This window comes from Oryzias latipes, chromosome 21 (genome assembly GCF_053564925.1).
Source record: "Oryzias latipes strain Hd-rR chromosome 21, Olatipes_Hd-rR_3.1".
NCBI classification, from domain to species: Eukaryota; Metazoa; Chordata; class Actinopteri; order Beloniformes; family Adrianichthyidae; genus Oryzias; species Oryzias latipes.
This window is the reverse complement of record NC_136257.1, coordinates 20,073,900-20,100,366: the sequence shown is the minus strand read 5'-3', so window position 1 is coordinate 20,100,366 and position 26,467 is coordinate 20,073,900. Positions and strand designations below refer to the sequence as shown.

The window sequence follows — 26,467 nt, the reverse complement described above, 5'->3', positions numbered from 1 at the left end:
AAAATGCGTCATGTAAACACACTGTTTGGAATAGTCTGCCCTGATCAGACTCGTTCGGATCAAAATTTCTTTTCGATCCAGATAGCTGGGTTATACCAATTTTTGATCCGATCGTTGTGCATGTAAACTGTTCATTCCGATCGTGTGTCACAACTGCTCTGGTTTACGTCACGCATAGCCCAGAAACCTTTAAATGCTGGTGAGATTAATTATTTTTTTTATCACAAACAATCTCTAGAATAGATGATCCATTGAAATCATGTCTTTTCTTGGAGAAAATACAAATTTTAAAGTGCATTTATTGTGAAACAATTCCACACTCATTAACTGAAGTTCCTCTGACAGGAAAAAAAAAATGAAGAAGGAAGAAAAATGAGTCTCTTTTGTGGAAGATGGTGAAAGATCAGTCTCGCTGATGCAGCAGGGTTAGTGGCCTTGTTTGTGACCTCTGTCAGCTGCAAGTGAAGCACTCCAATAAGCAACCGTGTTGCCGGGGTGCTTTCTCTGAACCATCCCCTTCATTATCACACGCTTCACACCCTCTTGAAAGAAACAAGTGCTTCCCATACCAATTCTTGCCTCTAATTGTTTTCAATGCTTGGCTGCCTCTGCTCACCCGTTGCTCTGTTCAACAGTCTTATTTGGCGGGGCTCAAACGTCACAAACAGCATCTCCATGGAGGGCAGCAGCAGCAGCACAACTGCCTGCATGGATTTCTCTTCTTATACCTGGCTGCCAATTTGAACTTCTCTTTAGTGACAATCACATAGTCCTGTGTCCTCTCAACATTGGTTTGGATGTGCTCAATGGCAGCCCCTTGTTCTTCCACCAGCATGAAGATGTCCAGGAAGAGGTCTCGGAGTTCCTTCATGTTGTTCTCCAGGCTTATCAGCTCCTGTCAAGTTACACAAATCATTGTGGTCAAACACTTTATGTTTGTCATACAGGGATATTAGCTAAAACTCTTCTTATAAATGCTAAATGGCCTGTACTTGTTGTATAAAGCGCTTTACTACCTTCTGAAACTACCTTCATGCCACCCTCAGCACCGCATGTTCAAGTGACCTCTTCCAATGAAAAGTATATGTAAACAGGAGAAAATGCGCATTTCAGGCTTCCACGTTTAAAACTCGCTATCACGCCGAGCTACTCCTGTTTTTACTACAGTTTTCGGGCTCTATGTACGAAATGAGCAGCCTCTGAATGCTTGTTGCAAGTTAAACCGGATCAAACTTTGACCAATAAGGGACTCAGATTTGGTAGTGAAGTAGGTATTCAAACTTGTCGACCGTTTGAAAATTGATTATAGAAAAGAAAGTAATATTTAAGATTTGTGCGGCAAATAGAATTCTATTGACACCAAGTCTTTCATATATTGGATTGGAGCTGTGAAAGAAAAACCCTGAGATTTGTACCACTTTCGCTCCAAGCCTCTTCCAACTGCAGATGGTGGACATGCGCTAGTAAACAGAGGTAAAATAATAAGAAGAAGCCCCTCCCTGCTTGTCCAGCGTGAACAGGGGCTAAATGTGTGTTCAAGAACCCACCTTTAACCTATCATATGCCCGGTGAGTCTGTGGTTTTAGAAGGCCCAAAGCACTTTAAAGTCACAGTTCCATGCACACACACATTCAAACCTATCCTGCACTTTTATTTGCAAACTTTAAGATGTGCTATTACTTGTTGATTGGGAGACTATAATAACAGAAGTTACTCAGATACTCCAAGACAAAATGTGTCAATGTCTTAGTCTGATTGGTAAATAATAAATGGCTAATAAGATGCAAATGATGAAAACTGAGACACAAAGTTCTTATTGATCTACAGAAATATGTGCATTTACAAAGTATGCATTGATTTAGTGCGTTCCAGGACATTCAGCAGCTTTTGAAGTTAAGTTTTGCCGTGGTTCAGTGACTCTCCGGTGATACCCTCACCTTGTGTCGCTGTTCGATCTCGGATAATTGGGAGCGTGTGATTCTGGCGTCATTCAGCAGATTCTCATTGAAGACCTCCCATTTTCCCGTGGCCACCATCTCATCCACCTCCGCCTCTTTAACATCCTTTCCCAATACATCCAGCTGCCGCATAATGAAGTACTTACAGCGCTCCTGCTTGCTCAGCAGACCTTCATTATACTGGAGCATGACCTGGAAGGAAGTTAAGGGAAAAAGACAATAGGAAAAAAAAGAGAAGAGGAATGAGAGGGCTTTACAGTCCCACCTTGTTGTGCAAAAACCTCTTCATCCTTAACACTGAACTGTTACAGCTACAGTGTTTAATCGCTTGAATACATTCTCAGTATACCTTTATATATTAAGCAACCAACTCTTTTACTCAGAACTCACTAGTGTGCTCTTGAAATAAACAAAATAAAGAAAGACGTTCTTTTACAAAGTAGCTGCAAATCTTTCCCAACCTGCTTGAATTTGCTGTACAGAGCTGCGTGCTGTGTCTTCTGTATTCTTGTTGCTGCAGCCGCCTTTCCTTGCTGCTCCTCGGTTCTTTGGGCTTGTTTTGCGATGGCGTCCAAGCGGCGATGGATGCTTTCAGCCTGAATCTTGATGTCCCGTGTTAAGCTGCTCTCTTTCTTCATCACACTAAACCGACGCATGGTTGCCACTAAGGTCTTCTGCTCCTGAGTGATTTTCAGCACCTGAGCAACATTTTAAAATAAGAATTTTGAGAAAAACTTGTGATTTAATTATAAAAAATGCCTATCTATTGGCATCACTGATAAGAAAACAGTTATTTTCTGTCTTGCAAGAAAAATAGCTGAATCAAGAAAGTTTTTCAATAGCAAAATAGCCTTAGTATGAGAAAACGTGTTAGTGATTAGAATTGTTTCATTAAGAGTTCCCCTATCTCATTGTGAGATTTTTTTTTTTTAGCCTATCCAAAGAACATTTGCCAATGGAATGAGGATTTTTGACTTATAAAGGACCTGTTTTTTCTGTGTTTAATCTCTTACAACAATAAAAAGTACACACACTCTTTTACAAGTTAGTGACACTTCTTTTTTTTTTTTCTTTACCTCAGTTTCAAGTGTTGAGATGTCAGTGCGGATTTGCTGAGCTTCTGTCAGGAAACTTTCAATGATTGGCTCTGCCTCAAACACCACAGCCTGTGGGGTGATGCCTCCCACCACCACAGAGTCATCATCACCATCCTCCTCTGAAAAATGATTGCCGTGGTCATTTGCCACCTCTGAAAACTCCTGGGCCCTGAGCTGCAGCTCCTGCAATCTGTCCCTCATCCTGAGAGTGTCTTCCCTTCAGGACACAAAGTTATTGTGTGTACTCACTCTGCCAAGATGAAACAACAGAGCACAATGAGTGAAAAAAAAAGCACAACGAAGAGCACCAATCTTTTTTGATTTGCCATTATTTGGAAATCACATAATTATATTAAAAGAAGCTAGCTAGTACATTTTAGCTTATGAAATCTGAAATAAAAAGACAAAACAACATTATTTTTCTCTTGGAAAATTTTAGAAAAGTACATTTAAAAGAATTAAGGGAAAAATGCATCAAATACAGCAATGATTGACACCAATAAATAATAATAAAAGTGACCTTTGGAAGCAGTATGCCAAGATTTTACAAAAACTAAAAACTGTATAACATGTTAAACTGAAAAAGTGTCTAAAGTGATGACCTTTGCATCAAATATGATTATATGACCTGCATGTGTGTTTTACTTAATGGAATCACAAGCATCAGTACAAGCAGTGGTAACTCGTACGAGTGCTGCAGGTTTTTGGGTTGTCCGGGCCCATAGTGGATCGTAGATAGAGGTAGAGTAGAGTAGCGCAGGTGTGTCTTGCAGTTCCATTGAGGCTAGTGCGGCCACTTTAAGGAAAGTCTTAAAATGGGACGTACCATTGTTGTGTGTTTGGTTAGTGTATCATGAAGTATAAGGCAAAAGGAATTTACATGCACCTATGACGTACAGGTAAGTGCATGCACGGGGTGTACCGGTGATATGTAGGCATACACAAACTATGCTGTGATTGTCTAATATCCAAATTTTTAACAGCCAGGCTGTGTGCAAGGGGCGCACACTTATCACTTTAACAGCACCAAGGGGGGACGTTGAAAAATGGAAATTCTGTACAGCGTGCCTGCTTCTCACTTAGTTCACCCTTCCTTACCCTTACGTGTTGCATAAGTGATCGCTATGACCTGACGCTCACAGGATTCCCGTAGGAAAAAATGTGCATAAACATTTTCACCATATGGGCTCACTGAGCTGTCTACAACTTTAATAGTTTCTCCGGGCCACCTGCGTGCCCCACAAAGATTTGTCAGATTTTCACCCGTAAGGGGAGTTATGACTGAGCAATAAAAGGATGTTGTTTTGGCAAAATGAAAACCAACTACTAGAAAATGCTTGTTTATCTAAACATCGGTCAAACTGACTGGAGTTCCATTTTCCCATGAGAACTTGGTTGTTTGTGTTTCTTAAGAAAATAAAAGGAAAATGAGGACGCAAGGTAACTCAGTAAAACCCTAAACTAAACCAAGTATAATGAAATCTCATTTAGGTCACATGTAAAACAAGATGGTTTTCATTGAGACTTTGCAAAGTAGTTAAATGATATTCTACTAGATAGTTTTAGATATTTAAAGAGTTTGTTTTAAAAAGTTGTTAACTAATTTCTTATTTTCCATTCTGTACATCACAGAATAAAATCTCTTCAATTTGTTTTATTCAAACACAAATTTGCCTGCTCTCACATGGGCATACTGAACATATTAATCTGCCTTAACCTCACTTGGGTCCAAGTGTGAGGGGTCAGGACATAATCTTTGAAAGGAATGTGATAGAGTGGGGAAAAAGAGTGAATGTTAAGAAATCCAGCATTACAAATCACAGGCTGTCCCCTCCCTGGATGGATTTTAAACAGGAAAGATAAGTGTGTCCGTGTATGAGTGTGTATGTGTTTTTGTTGTAAACAGAACTAATGCGTGAGAACTCAAAGAATGCAGCAGAATTTAAAGGAGCTGAGCACTTTCCTCTCTTGCTGTGTGTACTTCTCAGCACAGATTAGCTGATTAAAACATTGGTGGTGGGATTTGGCAGCACATTCTCCAGGGTTTATCCCCAAAAACCTGGACAAAAGTGGAGCATGCTTCAGGGAGCCTGACCTTTGTGTGTGACAGAAGGTTTTGTTCCCTCAAAAAGCGCAAATATTTTTTTCTCTCTTTGCCATACACCTGTTCTTTTGTCTGTGTTTCTGAAGAAAAACCTTCTGTTGACATTCTCTTGTTTCTGTGCAGGTAGGAACTGAGTGCCCGTATATTCCACCGCCTGTCTTTCTATATCAATAAATAAACTGTCTGCTTCTATTTTCTTAAAAAAAGCTACTCCTACTTTTAAACAAAAAGTTATTTTGAAAGTCAAGTAAAAAAAAAAGACTTCTTAAATATAAAGCCTTGAAGTTTAGAAATTCCTTAACCTAAAATGTGAAGTCATATCTGACTAAAACCAGCATAGATTAAGTCTAAAAGAAAGATTTAGTTCTTAATTTACCTTAATGTTGCTTGTTTCCCAACAGGCATCTCTTTTAGGAAAGAAAAACTCAGAACAGGAATGCCATCCAACTCTCCCAGGTCACCTTCACATTCACCTGATGATCTTCAGCTTTGAATAAAAAAAAATATATTGATGTATATACTACCATTCAAAAGTTTGACCACTAGCTGTTAACAAGACAGTTACACTCCAAGCAGGGTGAAAGTCTGATGAAGTCAGGTTTTAAGCTCCGCCCCTTTTTCATAGGGAAAGCACTGAATGGTCCAACCAGGAAAGCAGCACATTTGAGACCGGTTTGCTCTCACATAGAAATGAGAGGTGATGTGACAAGGAGAATGAGGAGGTAGAGACACAGAAATCACAAACCCTGCCCTCAGGCGTATTCCTTAGCAAAGAAAACAGAGCTGAGCAAATAGAGGTGTAATGCGTAAAAGGTGGAGGCCAAACAGTAACGTGGTTCCACTGTACTGGAAATATATACAGTGAGAGAACTTCTATTTAAATTTGTTTTGTTTTGTCAATTTTTTTGTAGGTTAAGTTCTTTTGCTACACACATTTAAAGTGACTTCTAAATTCAGTAACTTCACCACCATCACCTCTTTGTAAGTCCATGACATTTTTAGGACTTCTCAAGAACACACCTCACCATGACTGTAGAGTGGTGCCCAGTGGTGACTAAGAGGGAGAGGATCAGGTGGAAAAGATTTACACAAAAGACTAATGATTGGTCACATTGCATTTTTCAAGTCTATGGAAAACCCTTAAATATCTACCTTTAAAAGAAAAAAAAGTTGAATATAAAACAAAATACAGAAACATTCAAATGTCAGTAGAAGATTTTTTGTGATAAAAATTAAAAACGAATCATCAAAAAAAGGTAGTTCAAAGACTAGAAGCCCCAAGACCAGGAGTCAAAAACCTGAGGCTCCAGAGATGCAGCTCTTTTATCCCTCCATTCTGGCTCTTTAGCTTTAAAGAAACATTGTGATAATTAAAATAAATAATTTATTTTTATCAGGAATTCATTGGCAATTAAAAAATAAATACATTTTTGTTGTTTATACTTCGATTGTTAACATGTCACATAACTGAGCAAACCAATGGAAACAGGTTTTATCTAATTTATTTTTAGAATACTTTTAAGGCAATCCTGCTGCAATGTCCAAAAAAGTAAAGAGTGCCTAACAACTGGGATTTTTTTTTAAATGTAAAAAAACAAGATAACCTTTTAGTTTAATTTTTAAACCATTACAGGAGTGTGTTTTGTTTTGCCAGCAAGAATTGAAGTAAATGGGTAAATCTTGAACAGCTAGAATATAGTTTGGTTAATAAAAAACAAAAATAGAAATGTGACATGACATTAAAATTAAATTAACTTAGGGTATTCAGAAACAAAATCAGCCCCACATCACTTCCACCAGGACTTTCCTTGGGAAGCTACATTTCCCATAAACTGAAGATGTTTTTTTTTGTTTTTTTTCCAATGAAAACATGGCTACCAGGATTAATCAATTTTGACTAGGATTCTTTTTTAGTTAATTCAAACACTCGAAAAACCATTTCTATGTAGTAAACTTGTAACAATCCCACATAACAGCTGTTCAAAAGAGCAGTTTGTAACGTTTCTTTTTTTGCCAAGCAGTTCCTCTCACAGATCTCCCATCACCTTTTCCCATCCATTCCCACCACCTTCAGACCATCTATTGTCAATTTCATTTTTCTCTCTACTACAAGGCCCTTGGTAACAGCAACACTCCTCTATGGAGTAGACCTAAATTATCAGCAGTCGCAGAGAAACCTCACATCATATGAGGATGACATGACATGGCAGGGTAATATCTGACTTCTCGACGAAGACAAGCACCGGGATGACGTATGGGTTATACACCAGGAGACAGAAAAAATGAGAAAGAGGAGATAAATGAGTAAGGTGATAGAGATGGTCAGGGGGGCAAGGATAATGGGGTCAAAAGCATGGTCATTAAGCCAATTGAAAAGATTGATACAAGGGTCAGTGTCTTTTAAAACTAAAATGAGACAATCGATGACCTGGAAATTATCTGTTCCCCTTGCAAGTCTGTGATATTGTGACTGAGGTCATTGAGATTTTAATTACACTTCAGCGTACACTTTATTCACTAACCAACATTCCATTGCGTCTTTGAAAATATACCTAATAAGGAAAAATAATTCTGCTGTTTTTTGTAAAAAGTAATAACCTTAAAATGAACTTCTTAAAGAAGCAACTTAAAGGTAATAATGGCATTAAAAAAATTAAGAAGAATAGAAAAAGAAATTGAAGTGACAGACTAAAAATTGTTTAAATTGTGAAATAAGGAATATTATGAAAAGCCCAAATTCTAACTTAACTTTCCTTCACATCTGAGTTTAGACAAACAGTGTATCCTAGAAAGTGCATTCTACTATATTAGATGGTCAATGAAAATCGTGTTTTTTTAGTTTTTAATTTGTTCGTGTGGCATTTTTCTCATGAAAAAGAACAAATGTAATAGGAAATATTTTCATTTTTTGCATTCTGAGTATTTCACTTTTAAATAGCTGTCAGTCAAACTTTCGCTGTTGTTGGCTGTACGTATTTAAATGTAAACTTAAAGTTAGAGTCCCATTAGCTATCACTCACCTAGGTGCGTGAAATGTCTCCACATTTGTGCTCCCTCTCAGAGTTGGAAGGGTTGATGTCCCGCACTAACCAGAGGGTAAAAATAAAAACAAAAATAAAATCAGGGAATCTCTTTTAATATTGCCTCGATGAAAATAAGAAAAATATCATAAAGTTCTGGAGGCCCAAGCAAGTTGGCTCCCCGTCCCGCAGCGGCTCTCTGTTGGGCTGCCAGCTCGTCTCCCGGAAGCTGACATTGTCATCGCGATCGCTCCACCACCATGGGCCTTAAGACAGGCTGTCCAGGGTGTACCAGCCTTCACCCAACAGTAGCTGGGACAGTCTCTGGAAACCCTGCTGCCCTAAAAGGGACAATGTAGGTTAAGAAAATGGATGGAAGTGCAGGAGAACTATCGGAATCATCCGCCATATTGGATGTGTATTCTACTCGCTTTCACTGAAAATGACACATGCCCAAAGTTGAGTCCTTGATTTGGTTAATTTGACGCTGCAACCTCTCCAGAGTTCAGCTTTTTTAACTCTGGCCCGCAGCTCGAAATGTGCAGAAGGACCTCAGATTACATCTGTAGCATTGACTTAACATGAAATTGGCCATCTCTGTCGTGCAAATCGCATTTGGCCCCTTGATGGCTGTGTTTTCACACATGCAAGACACAGTTGGCATCATAAGAAAAGTGGCTCAAGGGTGGAGCTCCTCAACTCAGCACCCACAGTCACACAGTAAAGGAGATTTTGGAAACAGAGGCTTCAGATAAACATGAAATATGTCTTTTTAAGACATCTCAGGTTGTGATTTTGGTTCAACACATCACAATCATAATCAAAACACCATTGAGATAATTTAACAAGATGTCCTTGAAAGGCCAGTGTTTTTTCCAGATCCTTTAGAGCAGCAGTTCCCAACCCCTGGGCTGTTGACTAATACTGGTCCATGGGACAATTGGTACCAGGCTGCAGGGGAAGATTGTTTTGAAAAATGTACTGGAGTCTCTCCATTACATCCGACTCATTCTTGATTCATGTCAAGTTGCTTGGTCACGTGTCAAAAATACATCCTCTACTTTCTGCGCTCACTGCTAATTTTAACCCTTAAGCTAGCATATTTAACAAAAAACAAACACATTTGGAATGTTTTTTCACAGAAAAGAGCCAGTGAGGAAACAGAAGAGCCTTTAACTTCAGACAAAAAGGAAGTTGTACATCAAATCTGCTCTGCATAATATCCAGCAACCGGCTGTCTAATGTTAGAAGGATGTTGCTATTAAAATTGTTTAAATAGTGGACTCGTGTTTACTATTCTATTTGGAAAACACCACTTTTTTTATTTTGTTTTCATCTGTCGCACCTTAATAGTTGGATGAGGCTGAAGGCTGCTAGATCCCGTTTTAATGGTTCCTACTTCAAATTTAGTGTATAAATAAAGTTTAAAGCAGCTGCAGATATTTTTGCAGAGGTTGAAAATACAATTAAATTAAATGAAACTGGAGGTTTAAAAAAAGGACACCCACATCAGGCCAGTTGGTGAAAATATTGTCTGACATTAATCCGGTGTGTGCCCTGAAAAGGTTGGAGACCACTGCCATAGAGGTGAAATTCCAAGGGACTCTCAAGTTTCTCATCACATTTGGTTACATGTCTCCAAAAACCAAATAACTGTCAAAGCTGGTATTGAACTCAAGCCGACAGCAAGTATCAACTAAATTATTGTTAACCTGGAACCATCAATGTTGAAATTGGACAAAAATCCCTGGAAGAAAATTTCAGAAGAGTTATTTCTTGTTGATTCCCACATTGGAAAAAAACAAGGAAAAAAATCTGATTTGATTCCAAAAATAAACATGTGCAGTCTGGATCTTTTTTAGGAATAGTTTTGTAATTCCTACGTGTTTTTGTTTTTTTTAATCAGCCATTTAACTTTGACATTTTACACAAATTTTCTGATTTTTGGATACAGTTTATTGGCTGGCAGGTGGTTTGACTCATGGGCAAACTCAACAGAGCTTCAAGTCCATTTGTCCCACACAAATGCCTTTTTCAAAGTTGTTGAGTGGAGTTGGCTTTGATCAGCGTGCCCGCCCTAGTTCAGGCTTCACCTTCACTGTTCAGAATCCACAGGTTTACGTCAAAGATTATTTGTATACATGTCTAAGACTGAACTCCCAAACCAATCAACTATTTCAACCTAGTAAGCTAAAGCGACTTCAAATGTGTACACACCAACTCATACTCTAAAAACAGAACTAAATTATTGTAACTGCAGTTGAAAATGTCTTTAACTGCAGAGTCTTCCAAAACAAAACAAAAAGAAAGTGTCTTGAAATTGTAATAAGCAAACAAAATAACACAAATAACAGCCTCTTGCACAGAAGTGACTCCTAAACTCTTTAAAGACGATGACTAAACATACGGTAGTCATTTCTAAAAAAAAAAATAGCTGTACACAAAATGTGGAAACTGTAATAAAATAATTTTAAAAAATACTTTTAAGGAAAAATTAGGGAATAAGTCAAGCTGTATCGACAGAATTCTTGCTAGTTTATAAGAGCCCAATAGGCTACTTATTTTCTGCCCTATTATTCAAACAAATCTTTGACCACTTCGTGTCTGAATTTATTTCTAATTATATATGAAAAATTATTATTCTGACCTCTTTGCCTCTAGAATGTCAAAGATAGATTTTTTTTCTCCCTCTAGTGTCATGAGGTAATAAAGAGACAGGATGTGTTGTGGTTTAGTGTTAAAAGAACTGCTTTGTTTAGGAGTAAAGACCCAACAAACCTTTTTTAGTGATCCAGTTTTGTCCAATTTGATTTTAAATTACAGGGAATTCTCATCCTGGTTAAACAAAACACATCCTAATTGATTACAGTCTAAGTTACAAACACAAAGCAACAGAATAATATGTAAAAATAATTGTTCAAATGTCTAATCCATTTGAAAACACGGAAAATACAGTAAATAAGAAGTACACCTACACAATAAATACAAAAAAAAAATCTCCTTTAACATAAAAGGGGCAATGAGCAAAAACTCATTTAGGCTGCAACTTGTAAAATGTCATTTTACCGATTTCCGATGATGATGACAGTTTCAATATATAACATTTTACAGGATGTAAACAATTCTAGGTTCCATCCATCCAATTTCTATGCTTATTTACTCCTGTCCTGAGTCACAAGGTTGCTGGAACCTATCCATCTACAGTCAGGAAAGGCTAGATAGAAACTCTTTTTTGAATTTGAAGTTATATGTTCAAAAATGAATTTCCGCATTACAACTGAGCTGTAAAGTATATAAAAATGGAGGCACAGGGTAACCAACTTAGCATAAGCAGGAAGTTTTTGTACAAAAATAATAGCTATTAATGTCAGGAACATAATATGTAAGAGACCAAGCTTGGTGGCAGATATTTAACATTTAATAACTAAACTTAAACATGACAAAACCCATGAAGAAAAAAATAAAACAAGACAAAACAAAGCAAATGACCTGATAATGCCAAACTGAAAAAGAGACACTTAAATGGTCTGAGGTCAATCAACAGAAATGAATACAGCTGAGGATGATTAACATGAACTTGAAGTGACTGACAGGAGGCTACTCAAACCAAAAAAACCAAACTAAACTGCGCCATCCTCACAATTAAATGCAATAGCCCACATTTAAATGTGCATTAGTCTGACACGCCCTTACTTCCTTGTAAGTTTTGTTTTCTAAGTCTTTGGAGAGAATTTTTGCAACTTTGTAAACATGTCCGCACAGTATATCTCTGCTCCTTCAGGATATGACAGGCCATAAACTTAATTACTGCTGGGAGTAAGAGATGTCACTTCTTCAGACATTCTGCCGAGTCTGCAAGAAAAAAAAAAGGCACAGTAGTTTTTTTTTTTAGTTTCAAAATGTTGAACCTCTGTCATTAAACAATCAGAGTTTTCAGAAGATAAACTTTTAGCTTTCCTATTTTTTTTTTTTTTTTTTTTTTACATAAAATTTTGAAAATACTATTTTACTCTGTGGTATATTAAGTGATTCTAAACATATGTGTAATGAATTAGAAATCAAACATCAGAAATGATCAAAGTAGCAGACTAACCAAACGCAACACTTTAACACTGGAAGTCTATGGGGGGGGGGGGGCACAATGACATGAAGAACGAGACAAAAGCAAGGGACTGCTTTATGTGAAAATGACTATATGAGAAGACTCTTTTCCCCGTGTGGTTCTGCTTCACATTTACCCTCGATACACAAGAAAAGTTCTGGCAGTACAAGAAGACTATATAACTGTGAGATAACTTGGTCTTCTTATCATATAGTTTAAGGAACATTTGCAAAAAGTACAGAAAGGATGACAGGGATGTTAAAAAATCCCTAATATAACTGATTTATAAAGTTCTTCAGTGGAATTATTCTAGTTGTGTGGGTTTTAGTAGACCATTTAACAAAGAAAAGGGCATATAAAAAAAATTATTGGGAAAAAACATTACTATACACCACTTTTGGTTTGACTAAAGAGCATCCATGGGCTGGAGACCATGGTCTGTTGGACTGTTTTACCAAGCTGATGTGGTGGCAAATGTGGAGAGGCAGGTTAATGTTGTTTCCCCTCCCTGGGGGATTAATCATGTGGTTTCATAACTACTTGCCAAATGCCAACATAATCATTTCAGTGTGATAACAAAACTCAGGCAACAGGAAATGTGAGACAGCAGGATAGAGAATTGGAAGGAGAGAGAAATTAGCTGCCTGCATTTCTGCATGCCATTGCAAACAAAATGTTTATTTCTCTTAATAATATTCATGCATGAACAAGCTTGGAGCCATGTTACTGTTTTTTTTACAAGTTTGGAGCACCTCCCTTATTTCAATCTAACTTATACAAAACTGTAAAAAAGTGCTTCACTTAAAAATAACCTGATACATGAATATGTATGTAAAACTGCAAAAAAACAAAGACAATTGCTCTGTGTACTCACAGATCTAAATGCCTTTGCAATGCTTGTCATGTGACAGGGATTGGTCTCCACAAAGATAGAAAGACGGGAACACCCACACACTTCCCTGCACAAATATAATATTTATTTTTATTTATTGTCACATCAAGGACTGAATTTTAATGAATAAATGTTGAAAGGTATTGACATTTATAGCCAGCTGGATTTTGCATTGCATTTTTTTGCATTTGTTATGCGTCATTGAGACAGACTTGCAGCCTGGCTCCATTATGTATTTAGTGAATGATTGTCAGAAACAACAAGCGAATGCAAAGCACTCGGTGGGCTCTGCAAATGCCAAATTGAGAGAGAAGCAGTCCCATTTGTCCATGCTTACCGGCCGTCCCTTATTAACAGAGTTTGTCTGTTAGAATGTCCTTCACTTTTCCTACCAAGGTCTCTCCCAATACCCCCCCTCCACTCCCCCCCCCTTCCATTGGTTCACCTGCATTGAGATCATAAATTGCTGAAAATGAAGCCTTGTTTCCAGTCTGTTAGACGTGCCAGCCAATGCCAAGGCCTTTCACATACTCCTTTGCCCCTCAAAAGTACCTATGTGGAAAAAATTGTCTCCTTCTTTTCTTGTCGGTAATATGCACATGCATCATTCAATCACCATTCTGCACCCTTGACTCACATTCCACTATCTCCCTCAAGGTTGCAGTATTTGTTTACCGCCTAGTGGAAAACGGCACTTGAATAAAATTACAAACATTTTTAACAAAAAAAAAAAAGTTGTAAATTGTACAGTGGAAGTCATCTTTAGGAATAACTACACTTCTGAAACTTTTAACAATATTTTTTTGTTGTTGTCAAGAATCACACAATCTAAATGCAAGTTAAGAAATGTAAAGAAAATGTGCTTTATTAAAATGCTGCTTTGGCTATGGTATACATTTGTTATCCAGTCACATGACAATTTGATGAAAACATGTTTTTAAGGTTTTCATTGAGGCAATTAAAAACCTTTTGAAATATCTTTTCAGTACATTGTGTTGTCAAGTCCAAGAAACCTAAAGCAGAAAGAATGTAGTGATATGAGTAAATTGACAACAGAAACATGTCCCCAAAAAGAAATGTGACGTGTTTGCCTTTGTGCAACTTCAGTAAACACCTTTGACTGTACAGGAGAACTGACTAAATGATCCCTGCTCCTTCGCATTCCAAGCAGGAAGTACCTGCTGGCTCCAAGAGGCCAAAATACCAAAGACTACTATTGAGAAATAAACAATCAGTCATTATATTTGTCAGATTACTCGTTCTTGCTCTGCTACCTATTTTAACATGTTCTGGCTAAGCCTTTTTTTTTTCTTTATTGCAAGTTATTTACGTTTTAAACTGGCCAATCAGATGCCTCAATAAAAGTATGTGGTCTCACATCGAATGTTGAAAACGTTTGATTGACAGATTCTACCAAGGTTGCTCTTTAAGTTATTGGGGTGTTATCAGGCGTGAGCTTGCTCACATAACAACATTTGTTACCAGACAACAGATAAAAAATGTTGTCTGGCTTCAACAAGGTTGACTCCATATTGCCAAAATTGGCGACTGAGTTGACTTCATTTGGTTGGATCTGGAAGTAAACCAGTCTTTATGGGTGAAATCACACTTGCTCAGTCCAGTCGCATGGTACACACAAGGCATTTAAGTTTCACTGGCATGCATTGCTTCATAGTTCAGTGTTTTAATACTTATATATATCTCAGTTGTGTGTGTTTTCTTTATTTTTTTGAAATTTAATGTTTCTGTAGTTATGTCATCAGTTATTAGTCAGTTCTGTTAACCCTTGTTCTCAGTTTAATGTGTCTTGAGTTTAATCGGCATACTTGCTGGTTTGCTAGTTTCTTATTTGTTTTCTAATATTTTTCTTTCTTTTTTTGGTTAATCTATTAAGTTTTTTTTCACATTATTCCTACTTTCGCTAAAGTTCATTTCAACTCTAATTAATGCCAGATTTGTACCCATTTTTTTGCTTATTCCGTGCTTTGACTAGTTGATTAATAATTATTTTAATCTCTTGGTGTGCTATCTATTGATTTTTTTCCCCCTAACAATTCTCAAAGAGGATCTTCTCATATCCATTTATGTAACTGATGTTTTGCTAAAAAAGATCTGAAAGATGTTCCATCCTCTGACTTTTAGCACTCCTTTTTTTTTGCTCTATGATAAATCACCTCACTTTTTTTATATTCTACCATTTTCACATTTAAAATGATCAAACATATCTCATATGATTGTAAAAACAAGTCTCACTTTCATGATTTGAAGGTTTTTGCAGAATTGTCGTCAAATGAAGAGTTGTAAATTTTACTGGTTTTTCTTTAAAATGTTTGGAAATTCAGCTGATTTGTTTTGGCAATTTCCAAATTTACCAAGAACTAATAAAAGTTGAAGATTACTTTTTGACTCCAATTTAGCTTAAACATTTTAAAAATATCAAATTTTGAGATCTTCTGGAAGACTTAAATCTTCCACATTGTTATAACACGTATTTTTCAAACTTCACAGACTGGAGTGTTTTTCCTTCCTAGATGTTTGCAGGCTTCTAAACAAAGACAAAACTGGAATAGCGAACGTTGTCTATCAAATCCTGCTTAACCCGGGTTTAAAGCCTCATCAACTCATGCCTCAAGGATGTTTAAACCTCTACCTGTGTATGGCAGCGGTACGTCTTCTTTGTCACTGCAATTGTCTGATAGTTGAATATGTTGTTTTTGTCTCAGCGTGCCGTCTTGCCCTCTTCCTGAACTCTGCCATGTCAGCGGGAGAAGAGGCTTTGTGGAGAAGAATTGTCAATGTACTTTTTTTGCTAAGTTTCAAGAGTGTTTTTCCCAGTTGTGTGCGAGACAAATCACTGAACAAAGGTAAACAAAAAACATTTCAGAATCTAAAAGAATCTGTGAGGGAAACTGGCTTAGGCATTAATTTGGTCTGTCGTGAGTTTCGGGATATAAGTTTAGAACGGTCTCATGGCATTATAGCTGTGTTGGGAAAAGTAGACGGCTCGCAATTCAGACTTTTGTTTGCTTCAGTCTTCTTTTTTTTCTGAATTTACCATTAAAATATGAAAGCATGTCTGCTGCACAACTTTAAAGAGTAAAGATGTGTTATTCGCAGTCCCAGAGGAATTGCTCATTTCCACTCATCATTAAACCCACTGCAGGCGCAAAAGCCCTGCTCAGACTCTATTAATGTCATCCAGGACACAGGTAATTTAATTCATAAACTCAGATTACATCAGATGTGTAATGGCCTAATGATGAAGCACGATGTTTGAGTTGCATTTAATAATGTTGCTTAATAGATGACATAGACCAAGCTATTATCAACTACTAAGGTTACACACTTAATGAATGCACATGGTAACACATTTTGCAGCTATAGGAAGGGTTTGGACCAGTCACAGTGTATTATTGAGATTGGAGGGATAAACTTCTAATTTTTCCTATCCTAATCAATATTTACAAGCTGTCAATCATTTCTATTTTAAATTTTTCCACATTTACCACAGACACTATTGATGTTTTTTTTTTTCATCCCCTTTGCCACATTTCAGTAGATGATGATGAAACCGTGAAACAAAATATGGGCATCATTGACTTGGCACAAAATGTTTATAGAATAGAGACACAGATGGTGACATAAAGTGAAAATATTATGTATACCTTAAAAAAAGGCTGCATTTTTGTTATTGAGAATAACAACATACTTGTCAACAGTCTCCATGTTTTGCTTTTGTTTCTGTCATTATCCATCTCTGCCTGTCATCACTCCCTTCCCTTCACTGCTCATACAGAAATCTTTCATACTAAAAAAAAAAAAATGACAGCATTGGCAACTCTGTGAAAGCATTCAAGTGTTGAGACACATAAATTAAGCTGTTTTGTTTTAAATGTTGCTATTTCTCTAGTTTGACTCAATGCAAATTGGCAGCTTCCTCTCCATTTGTCAAAACAAAATACTTGTGCAACTTCACTATTTCTTTCCACATATGTTCTTATGCTTACATTGATATGTGTCATTTGTTGACTTTATTTGACCTTACATTGGCAGTTCCTTGGTTTTCCAAGGTGTCCTTGAACATGTTATTGATTCTACAATCCATGCAGAAGCACAAAAAAATTATTGTTTAAAATAAAATAGATATTTTATTAACCTGAAATATTAATGTTTGGCCATTGTGATGTAAAAGCAAGAAGGTTATTTCAAATTCCAGTTGAAACCCTCATTTTTTTCTGGGTACTTTCTCCTGCATCAATACAAGCTTAACTGACCTTAAATTGTCAGTGAGAGTGTAAGATTGTGTGTTTCCTTGTGCTTTTTTGGCCTTGTCATGGACAGAAGAGCCGTCCATAGCGTGCCCTATCTCTTGTCTAAAGAAACCCCCCAGACCGCATTAACCCTGAACCGGATCAGGCATATGTGGGAATTGAAAGAGTCAAATGGTTTTTGATACCATGAAAAATTATGTGTTGTTTTGTTATATCAATAATACGCAAAGCTTAAATCAACTAATTCGTGCTGTCCTCCACATGAACTCTGTTTATCTCTGCAGTAACCTCCCCTCCTTCCTCATTCTCCACATTTCAAAGGAAGCATGAGCTCCCGATTTGCATAATCCAGAATGTAATGCTTGTGTATAAGTGTGTGTCTATGTGGGTGTGGGTTTGCATCCTCAAGTGTACTCTTGTATGTTGGAGTGAAGACTGAGTTTTTCTATTCTCAGGGAACAAGATGTACTTAATAAAGAAGAGAAAGAAGATGGCCACACTTGAAACTGAGAAGAATACACAGCCAAATACAGTTTAAATTCTTTATGCACAAGCAGCAAACTTCAAAAGAGTCCCAGGGTTATTGAGCTTGATAAATTATTCAAATCTTAACATCTAGTCCATTATTTTGGAGTTTTGAGATATTTGTCATTTTTTTCCTAGTTATATTTGCTCAATGTTAGGAACCGTTCAAAATCAGATCTGGGTAAGATGTGATGTAGTCGTGTACTGCAAGTAATATGATAAATCAGTGCATCGTTTTAAATGTACAAACCAGATAAACTATTGGTTTTCACGTCCAGAAAAACAGATCCTGGAGTACTTCCAGATCCAGACTGAAAGGATGGTAATGGGGAACCAAACAAACATTGTAGTGGTGGATAAAGAACAGAGGAAAGTGCTAAGAACAGCTAAGATACTGCGCAGGACCCTCAAGCTCCCAGGCCTCCGGTAGAGGACCTGAGCTTGGAGGAGAAACCACCTGTGGAGGGTGAGAGGGGCGTTTTATATGGATGAAGCCACTATCCTGGATGAAACCGGCTGCACGAATATATCAAGATCAAGGCCCCAACTGACAGTGAGCTCAGTGAATGTCTCAGGCAATGGAGAGCAAAGGATGCAGTGCTGGAGGACAGATCCTCATGGGAGGACAAACCCAAGCTGGAGGAGTGGCTGCAGCAGATACCTGGAAAGACCTCAGACGTCTCAGTCCAGAAAAGCGCAGTGCTAGGAACAGCTAAGATACTGCGCAGGACCCTCAAGCTCCCAGGCCTCTGGTAGAGGACCCGAGCTTGGAGGAGAAACCACCCGTGGATGGGTGAGAGGGGCATTAAAAAAAATTATATATATATATATATATATATATATACAATTACCTAAATCACCTAAAAAATGCAATAACACCAAAACTGGGTGGTTGTTATCATAAATGAATGGGGCACGCATTGGATGATAATCTGTGGCATAAGGTATGTTAATGTGTGTATTATGTTCTCAATGAGAAAATTGTGGTCAGTATTTTTAGATTGCTCAGAAAAGTGTTACTACTCTGGACTTGATGTTTTTTTTATTTTTTTTTTTATTTCTTAATATTCAAGATTGAAAAAAAAATCCATTATTTGTGTTGTAAAGTAAATGTTGGAAGTCTTTTATGAATAACTTAGTAAAGCCACTGTCGTATTTGGATCTTTTACTATGCCACAGTGTCACAATTTTAACTATAAATGCCTCAAAATGAGGCTTTTCACAGCAATTGTTAGGTTATATTGAAAATAGATTTATTAATGCTAACTAAAAATTAATTGCATTATAGCCCTATTTTAAACCAAATAAGTGTTACTACTGTATTTTAATGAGGCCAATGCGAAGAAAACAAAACAAAAAATTAAACAAAAATAACTGCCCAAATTTGGCAAACTCATTAAAACAGGTTAGTGCTGCTGAGTGCTAAAGTTTGGCCTGGATCTGCCTTGCATGAGAGCCTCTTAAGTTTCGAAGTCTGTCTTTGCTTTGGTATGCAGATCCACTCCCACCTCCCTCCTCTCCATGCCTCTCTCTATCTTCTTGATGCTTTCCTTCATCTAAGCCTCCCCTCATTAAAAGTCTTAATTGACTCATTCACACCTGCTCATGCAGTTGCTCATTTGGGACAAGCCTCTACCGACAGCAGATTTTCTCATCAACTATGAGTTCATGCCAGTGCACACTGTCCTTCACTGGTTTACAGGACAAAACAAAAGTCTAATACTCTGCATGGCCATATACAAGTGTGTTGCAGACTTCAACATTGCAGCACGAGTAAACAATTGAAAAGTTCCCAAATGTGAAGTTTACAAAATGGGGTTTAGGTTTATAAATGGCTTTGAACATTGTCTGTTCTCTTTGCTCTTTTGTTTCATGTTCTTTTTTTTTTTTCATAAAAGCTAATTTAATAAAATTGTTTATGTATTTCTACAAAGCTGCAAAATAAAAAGACAATTATCATTGAAGTAGTGTACAGTCCCTGGAGCATTTAGTGTATCAATTTAAATAAAGGTAATACATCTTCTCCCAACCTTAGTCTTTTAATTGACCTGTTTACCAGCATTAACAAATGCTTTGTTAAAAATTGCAATTTCTAAATGCAGTTCTTTGTGTTTTAGAATTACTAGAATTATGAACGCAAGAGTCAACATTTTTTACAATAATAGAGTTATTATTTTACAATGTATAAATTGAGATTTTACTTAAAAAATTAATAAATTAAATGTCTGATTACTCTGAAAAATAAAAACAACAAAAAAGAACCAAAATCGTTTTTCAGTACCTGAGACGTAGAGCGCATTGTAAGCAGGTATTTCAGCACTGGTTTCAGAAATAACAAAAACAGTAAGTCTTTCAGTGAGTCAACATTGTTTTGTTATAAGAATGAAAACATTGAAGAGAATTAGCAGGAGTGAGCCTCTTCAGAAGAAGAATCTTGACCCTCAAGGAGTTGAATTCCAGCAGATGTGCCATTTATGCCATTACCTGCAGAGGTCAAACTGAAATATAGCATTTGGATTCTTTTGATAAACTAAAGCTATATGGCATCACTAAAAATGACTGCATTGATGGATTTTGTCGGTGCATAATGTGGACAGAGGCTTACACAACCAACTTTATTTTTGTAAAAGCATGGCTATGTCTTTGAAAAATTATAACTTTTCCCCTCATAATTCTTTGACCTTATTTTTTGTAAAATTGCCTTTTTTCTCATACTTTTACAAAGTTATTCAGGTAAATATATTTATTTTTTAATTTTTCTAGTGGCCCTATTATTTTGTTGTAGATATTAATCAAAGTGAAGTTTTTTTTGTTGTTTTTTTTCACATTTTAGATCTCCCCCGAAAGAATTAAAAAAAAAGGAATCAGCAAATATTGGTCATACTTTTATTTGAATAATTACACCGACAGACATGAACTACAAATCATACTTTTTTTTAGGATTAAGCTATTGTTTGCTACATCCAAAAACACTTATGAGTCAACCTACCAACTCTGTAAAGTGTTGGTAGCTTGATGTAAGCTTAATGTAAAACTGATGACATGTTTTTGGTTTCTAAAACTTGGTTGGGGGAAATTTTAAAGAATTGAAATTGGGACCAAACATTTCTTAATTTTGCAAATGATGAAGACCTGAATTAAAAAGCAATACATTTCTGGGTTAAAAATCCATATTTACAAGCAGTCAGAATTGTAGAACTGATATATTTGCATAGATTATATTTATATTTTATTTAGAAGTAAAAATATCACTGCAGACAGTACATCTATAGTGGTGATTAAAAAATTGAAAGCAAAAAAAAATGATAAGAGGAAATGTAGATATACAGGGAGAGGAAAAGAACGCGCACACAGCACAATTCAGCTTATTAGAATTGACTCCCCCATGCTGCCGACACTTTAATAACTGTTCTTTATGCTATAATAACACAGGACTGTCCTGCCATATATGGTTTCAATTTCCCTATCAGTGTCCATCATGTGCGAGGCAGATTAAAAGCCTTTTGTGGACTCATCTTGGAGTCAGATCGCCCTCGCTGTGACTTCTTTAGCTGTTAATGAGGCCATTTTCCTGGAGCATACCCCACTCAGGGAGAACTAATATCTTAGTGGTGTAAAGTACATGCTACACAGGAAGAAGAAGAAGGCATAGAGCATGAAAATAGAAAAACATCTTTATTTTTTTATTTTCTATTTGTTTTCTATAGGGGATAAAAGCATATGGAACAATACTAAAAGTTAAAAACTGTTGATCCAAAGCATGGAAGTCAATTCTCTTTAATCAAAGGCTTTTACTGGGCCCCCACCACCACACACATTTACACATGCCACATCCAATTAGATGGAGTTATTATCATTGGTAATAGTATTAAAGTATTAAAAAAATATATATGTATATATATATATATATATATATAAACAGAGGTGTACAAGAGTTTAATTGTATAATTAACAAAAATATTATGAGATTAGGATTAAATATCATTTTGTATTGTTTTTGGAGTAAAATCTTCTAGATACCTATATTTTTCTTTTTAACTAATTGTAATGGCTTTGGTAAGTTTTTTAAAACAAGTATTTTCGTTTGTGTAAACTATGTTTAACAGTTCGTTTTCGAATAATTTTCAGAGTGAGACATCTGTAGTTATTGTTACGTTTCCGATTTAAATTTGTATCAGAGTGAGTGCTCTCACCATGCGTTTTTAAGTTTAATTGAGCACATTTTTACAGGAGATGTAGCCATGTCTGTGCTGAGTTGGCTCTGTGTGCGCAAGCGTTGGGATTTTTCCCTCTTTGAAAGTTTGATATTAAGGAGCCCCCAGTGGTTAAAAAATCTGGTAAACAGTGCGTCCATATTAGCGATCCATGGCCACAATTTAGCAATCCGTGGCCACAATTTAGCATTCCGTGAGCGGAGTTTTTTAATCCATATGCACGGTTTCTCAGATTTTCTTTTTTTTTTTTGTCAACACCTGGGGGGGGGTCCATACCATGTACATTGTTAATGTTGTTAGGAAGTAGTTTAACTGTTTCATGGGAACCTTAAAGTGTTTCTTACAAGCTGTAAGTGTTTCTTACAAACTGTGGATTAGCAATAGGCCTGTGTCCTTTTGTACTTTGTAATGGAAAGCTTGCAACAAATCAGAATGCAGCCATACTGGAGGAAGATGTAATGCTAACAACCACTGTGGAAACACTTTCGAGACTTCATCTAAAAAGTCATCCACATGTCTACAATGGAGAGAAACCTTATTTCTGCAGCCATTGTGGAAAAGCTTTCAAGACTTTATCTGAGTTTAAAAAAATATCTGCTTGTCCACACCGGAGAGAAGCCTACCCTTTTAACCAGTATGGAAAGTCTTACAGGGTAGGCTTACAGAAGAGGCTCAAGCCCCACATTTTTTAATTTGGCTTTTTCATGAATTTTGTATTTGCTTGATTCCTTTACTCATAATCTGTTTATTGATTTACCTTTTTTCCCTACTGTATATATATTTTTTACTTATATAAGGACTATTGTTTTTTTATATACTCCCCCTTTTTTTACTATTATGACATTCATGATATTTATGGTTATGTTTTAATAATTGTTAATGTTTTTTTATGTATTTATTTATTTATTTACTAGATTTCTTTCTTGAATTACCATTATTTTTATATCTCATTTTTATTTTATTGTATTTTATTTTATTTGTTTGTATTATTATTATTCATATTCTGATGTGTTATTTTATTTTTGGATTTTTTAAATTATATTCTCTTGGGGATCCATTGTTCTGGGGCACTACAGGCTTCGCCTGTAGGGGGTGCTGTTGGTATGATACTTGTTCCCATTAGACAGGCTGGGGTCCCGCTCTCTGATCTAATTGCCGTAGAGTGGGCCCTGAGCTGCAGTGTTAGGCAGGCGGGGGCTATGGCAATGACCCCCGTGGTCGGGCTGGGCCTTGGAATAAATGTATCCCCATTATATTGTTTCTGTACAGCAGAACCAAGCCAGACTGTTTCTTCAAGCTGCAGTTCCTATGTACGTTTTGTGGGAACGGCTCCGTACTTTTGTTTTTGTTCAGCTTGGATATAAGCGTTATATTGGGGGAACTGGGTAGGTAGAGGGAGGAATCTGATCAGTGAGGGGTACCAATTGTGTGATTGTCCGTTGTTTGCTGTTTTAATTAATTGTCATGAAATATGATTTCATATGTATATTATATAAATATGATTATGATATTAAAGAAATTAATCATTAATAAAGGTGCTCAATAGCTCTGAAGATACTGAAGCTCTTGTCACCAAACTTTCTGTACTGACTAATTATGACCTCTTGTCCAACTACAACAAATATTGTCAGAAATTCACTTTGTTTATTTTGAAGAATTTCTTAATTATAAATATGGATCATATTTAATCACAAAATGCTCAATGGCTTTGAAGCTACTGTTACCAAACGTTTTATACTGACTAAGCATGACCTTATGTTCTACCACAACAAAGATTAAGTCAGAAATTCATTTTATTTATTTTTAGGATTTTTTTATTTAAATATCGATCATGATTGGTCAAAAATGCTCAATAGCTCTGAAGATACTAAAGCTACAGTCACCAAACTTTCTATACTCACTAATCATGACCTAATTATGATCTTATTGTCCTACTACAACAAAGCTTAGGTCAGAAATTCACTTTGTTCATTTTTAGGATTTTCTTTTTTACAGTTAAATATGAATAATATTGGGTCAAAAAGGTTTATTAGCTCTGAAGGTACAGACTATATTTTCACAAAATTTTCTGAACTGACTAAACATGACCTTAATGTCCTACCACAACAAAGATTATGTCAGAAATCCACTTTGTTTATTTTGAAGAATTTCTTAAATATAAATATGGATCATATTTGGTCGAAAATGCTCAATGGCTGTAACCCTTGTGCTATCCTAGGCACTTCAACGTTGGGAGTTGGGTCATCTAGACCCACTAGACAGTGCTCTGAATCTTTTTTCTTCAATGATTTGTGATCTTCACTGGTGTCCATGGATTACATGAAATCTTTCCACCTTTATCCACCTTTGTCATGGTAGGGAGAACACGTCACTGTAAGGGTGGGGTCATCTAAGATAGCACAAGGGTTAAAGCTACAGATACAAAACATTTTATACTGACTAATCATGACCTTATTGTTCTACTACAAAAAAGGTTATGTCAGAAATTCACTCTGTTTAATTTTAAGATTTTGTTTTTAAATTAAAATATGGATCATACTGTTTTTGGTCAAAAATTCTCAATGGCTTTAAAGATTCTGAAGCTAACAAAGTAATGTTCTGATATAATCTTTGTTATAGTAGTACAACATTTAAATCTCATTTGTGTAAAACTATCTTCTTCTTTGACTTGACATTTAGTTTTTTATATGTACATTAGTACTTTACAGCAGAAGATTTTTGGTTCGCAAGTTTTAACACCAAATCTACAAGCTCGTCTATTTTGACACATTTTTTTTCCTTTACAAAAATACCTCTGCATTGTGTCTTAAATCATCCAGATCTTCAACATTGCAAAGTAAATCGAGGAAAATGTATTATTTTGAAAAATAAAACACTTGATGCAGGCAGTCTGATAAATGGATACAAAAAAAAATTCTAAAATTTTTCTTTACTGACTGCTGACACTCTTTAAAGTACTCTAAAACATCATCATTAATATGGTAGCAGTGTCATTTTTCAAACAAACAGACAGATGACAAACTTCAAAGTTTAAAAAATTTGATTATTTTTAGTAATTTAAGGGTTACACCTACCACTCAGTGGTTCAAGTTATCTCCAAATAGAACACCACTGCCCACTGTTGCCTCTGCAGATTGCTTAATTTGTCAACATGCCAAGACCTTGCATACAATTTATAATTACAAAATGATTTATGGTACGGCAGCTCTGCTACAATATAGAACTTTCCAGGCTCAGGAGGAGTATCAAGGATGAAACTATGAGAAAAGCATCTGGCTGTAGATGATTTGTTTAAGGCCGTGTCACTCTGCATAGCAATATGGGAAATCTGCAGTTGATCACAGACTGTCATACCCTCTTGATCAGAGTGCGTCACGATGGTCACACTCGGTGATCATGGATGAGTTATTGACCTCCCACAGAGCAGAGGCTGTAATGGCACTGCAGCAATTCATCACATGCTTTGCGGCTGGAGATTAAAGGCTTCTTATAGGATGTGAAATTATAAATTCTTGTCCTTTTGAACACACTTTTCCTCTATGCTGTGAGTAAAGTGAGTCAAGTTTCTAAAAGAGACAGAACCCAGCTCAAGGAAACTTAGAGCAGCAAATGAAAGACACATCGACTTTATTATAATTCGAAATCAGAAGATGTCCATCAGTGCAATCAGTCTGATCAGAAGTGGCAGAAACCAGTGGAACTTTGGCACACTGATCCACTATCTGGAGAAGTCCTAATGGAAAAGTTGTAACAAAAAGCCAAATCTCTGATGTGGAAACAAGGTCAAGCAACTCATGTTTACACACAAACATGTTGAAACTGGGGTAGAGAAAAATGACAGCAGGTTCTAATGAGTCAAAATTTAAAATATTTGGTTGTAGCAGAAGGACGTTTGTTCATTAAAGTCTTGGAGTGTAGTACAATGAGTATCTGCAGCCAACAGTTCAAACCTTAGTCATATGCACCCATCCGGGGCTTGACCTGTACGGGCTGCAGATTTTTGGGTTGTCCCAGCCCATGGAGGGTCAGAGACAGAAGCAGCTGCATCTGAAGGTGAGCACAGGTTCTTTTTTCAGTTTCCTTTAGGCTCAAGGGATGTAAAGAAAAGTAAATGTACAATTGTTGTGCATGTGTTAAGTGTGTGATAAAGTATTTTTTAAGGATAATGAACGTTAATCGCACACATGATGTAAGAGTGATGCTGTTGTATGATGCCCTTTACGCAGCACTCAAGTCGTAAGTGAGGTGCTTGAACTGGCTCCTTACTGACAAAAATGGTGCACG

At 36.5% G+C, this 26,467-nt stretch overlaps 1 protein-coding gene across 1 annotated transcript; it reads right to left on the bottom strand.

Moving 5' to 3' along the window:
• Window positions 1-281: 281 nt before the first annotated feature.
• stx19 (syntaxin 19) lies at window positions 282-5,729 on the bottom strand. The gene is made up of 5 exons (XM_004081841.5): window positions 5,536-5,729; window positions 3,035-3,305; window positions 2,420-2,656; window positions 1,938-2,150; window positions 282-895 (listed from the first exon to the last, which is right to left on the bottom strand). Exons 2-5 carry the CDS (start codon window positions 3,254-3,256, stop codon window positions 659-661), a joined length of 909 nt encoding a protein of 302 aa, XP_004081889.1. The 5' UTR covers window positions 3,257-3,305; window positions 5,536-5,729; the 3' UTR covers window positions 282-658.
• Window positions 5,730-26,467: the final 20,738 nt, after the last annotated feature.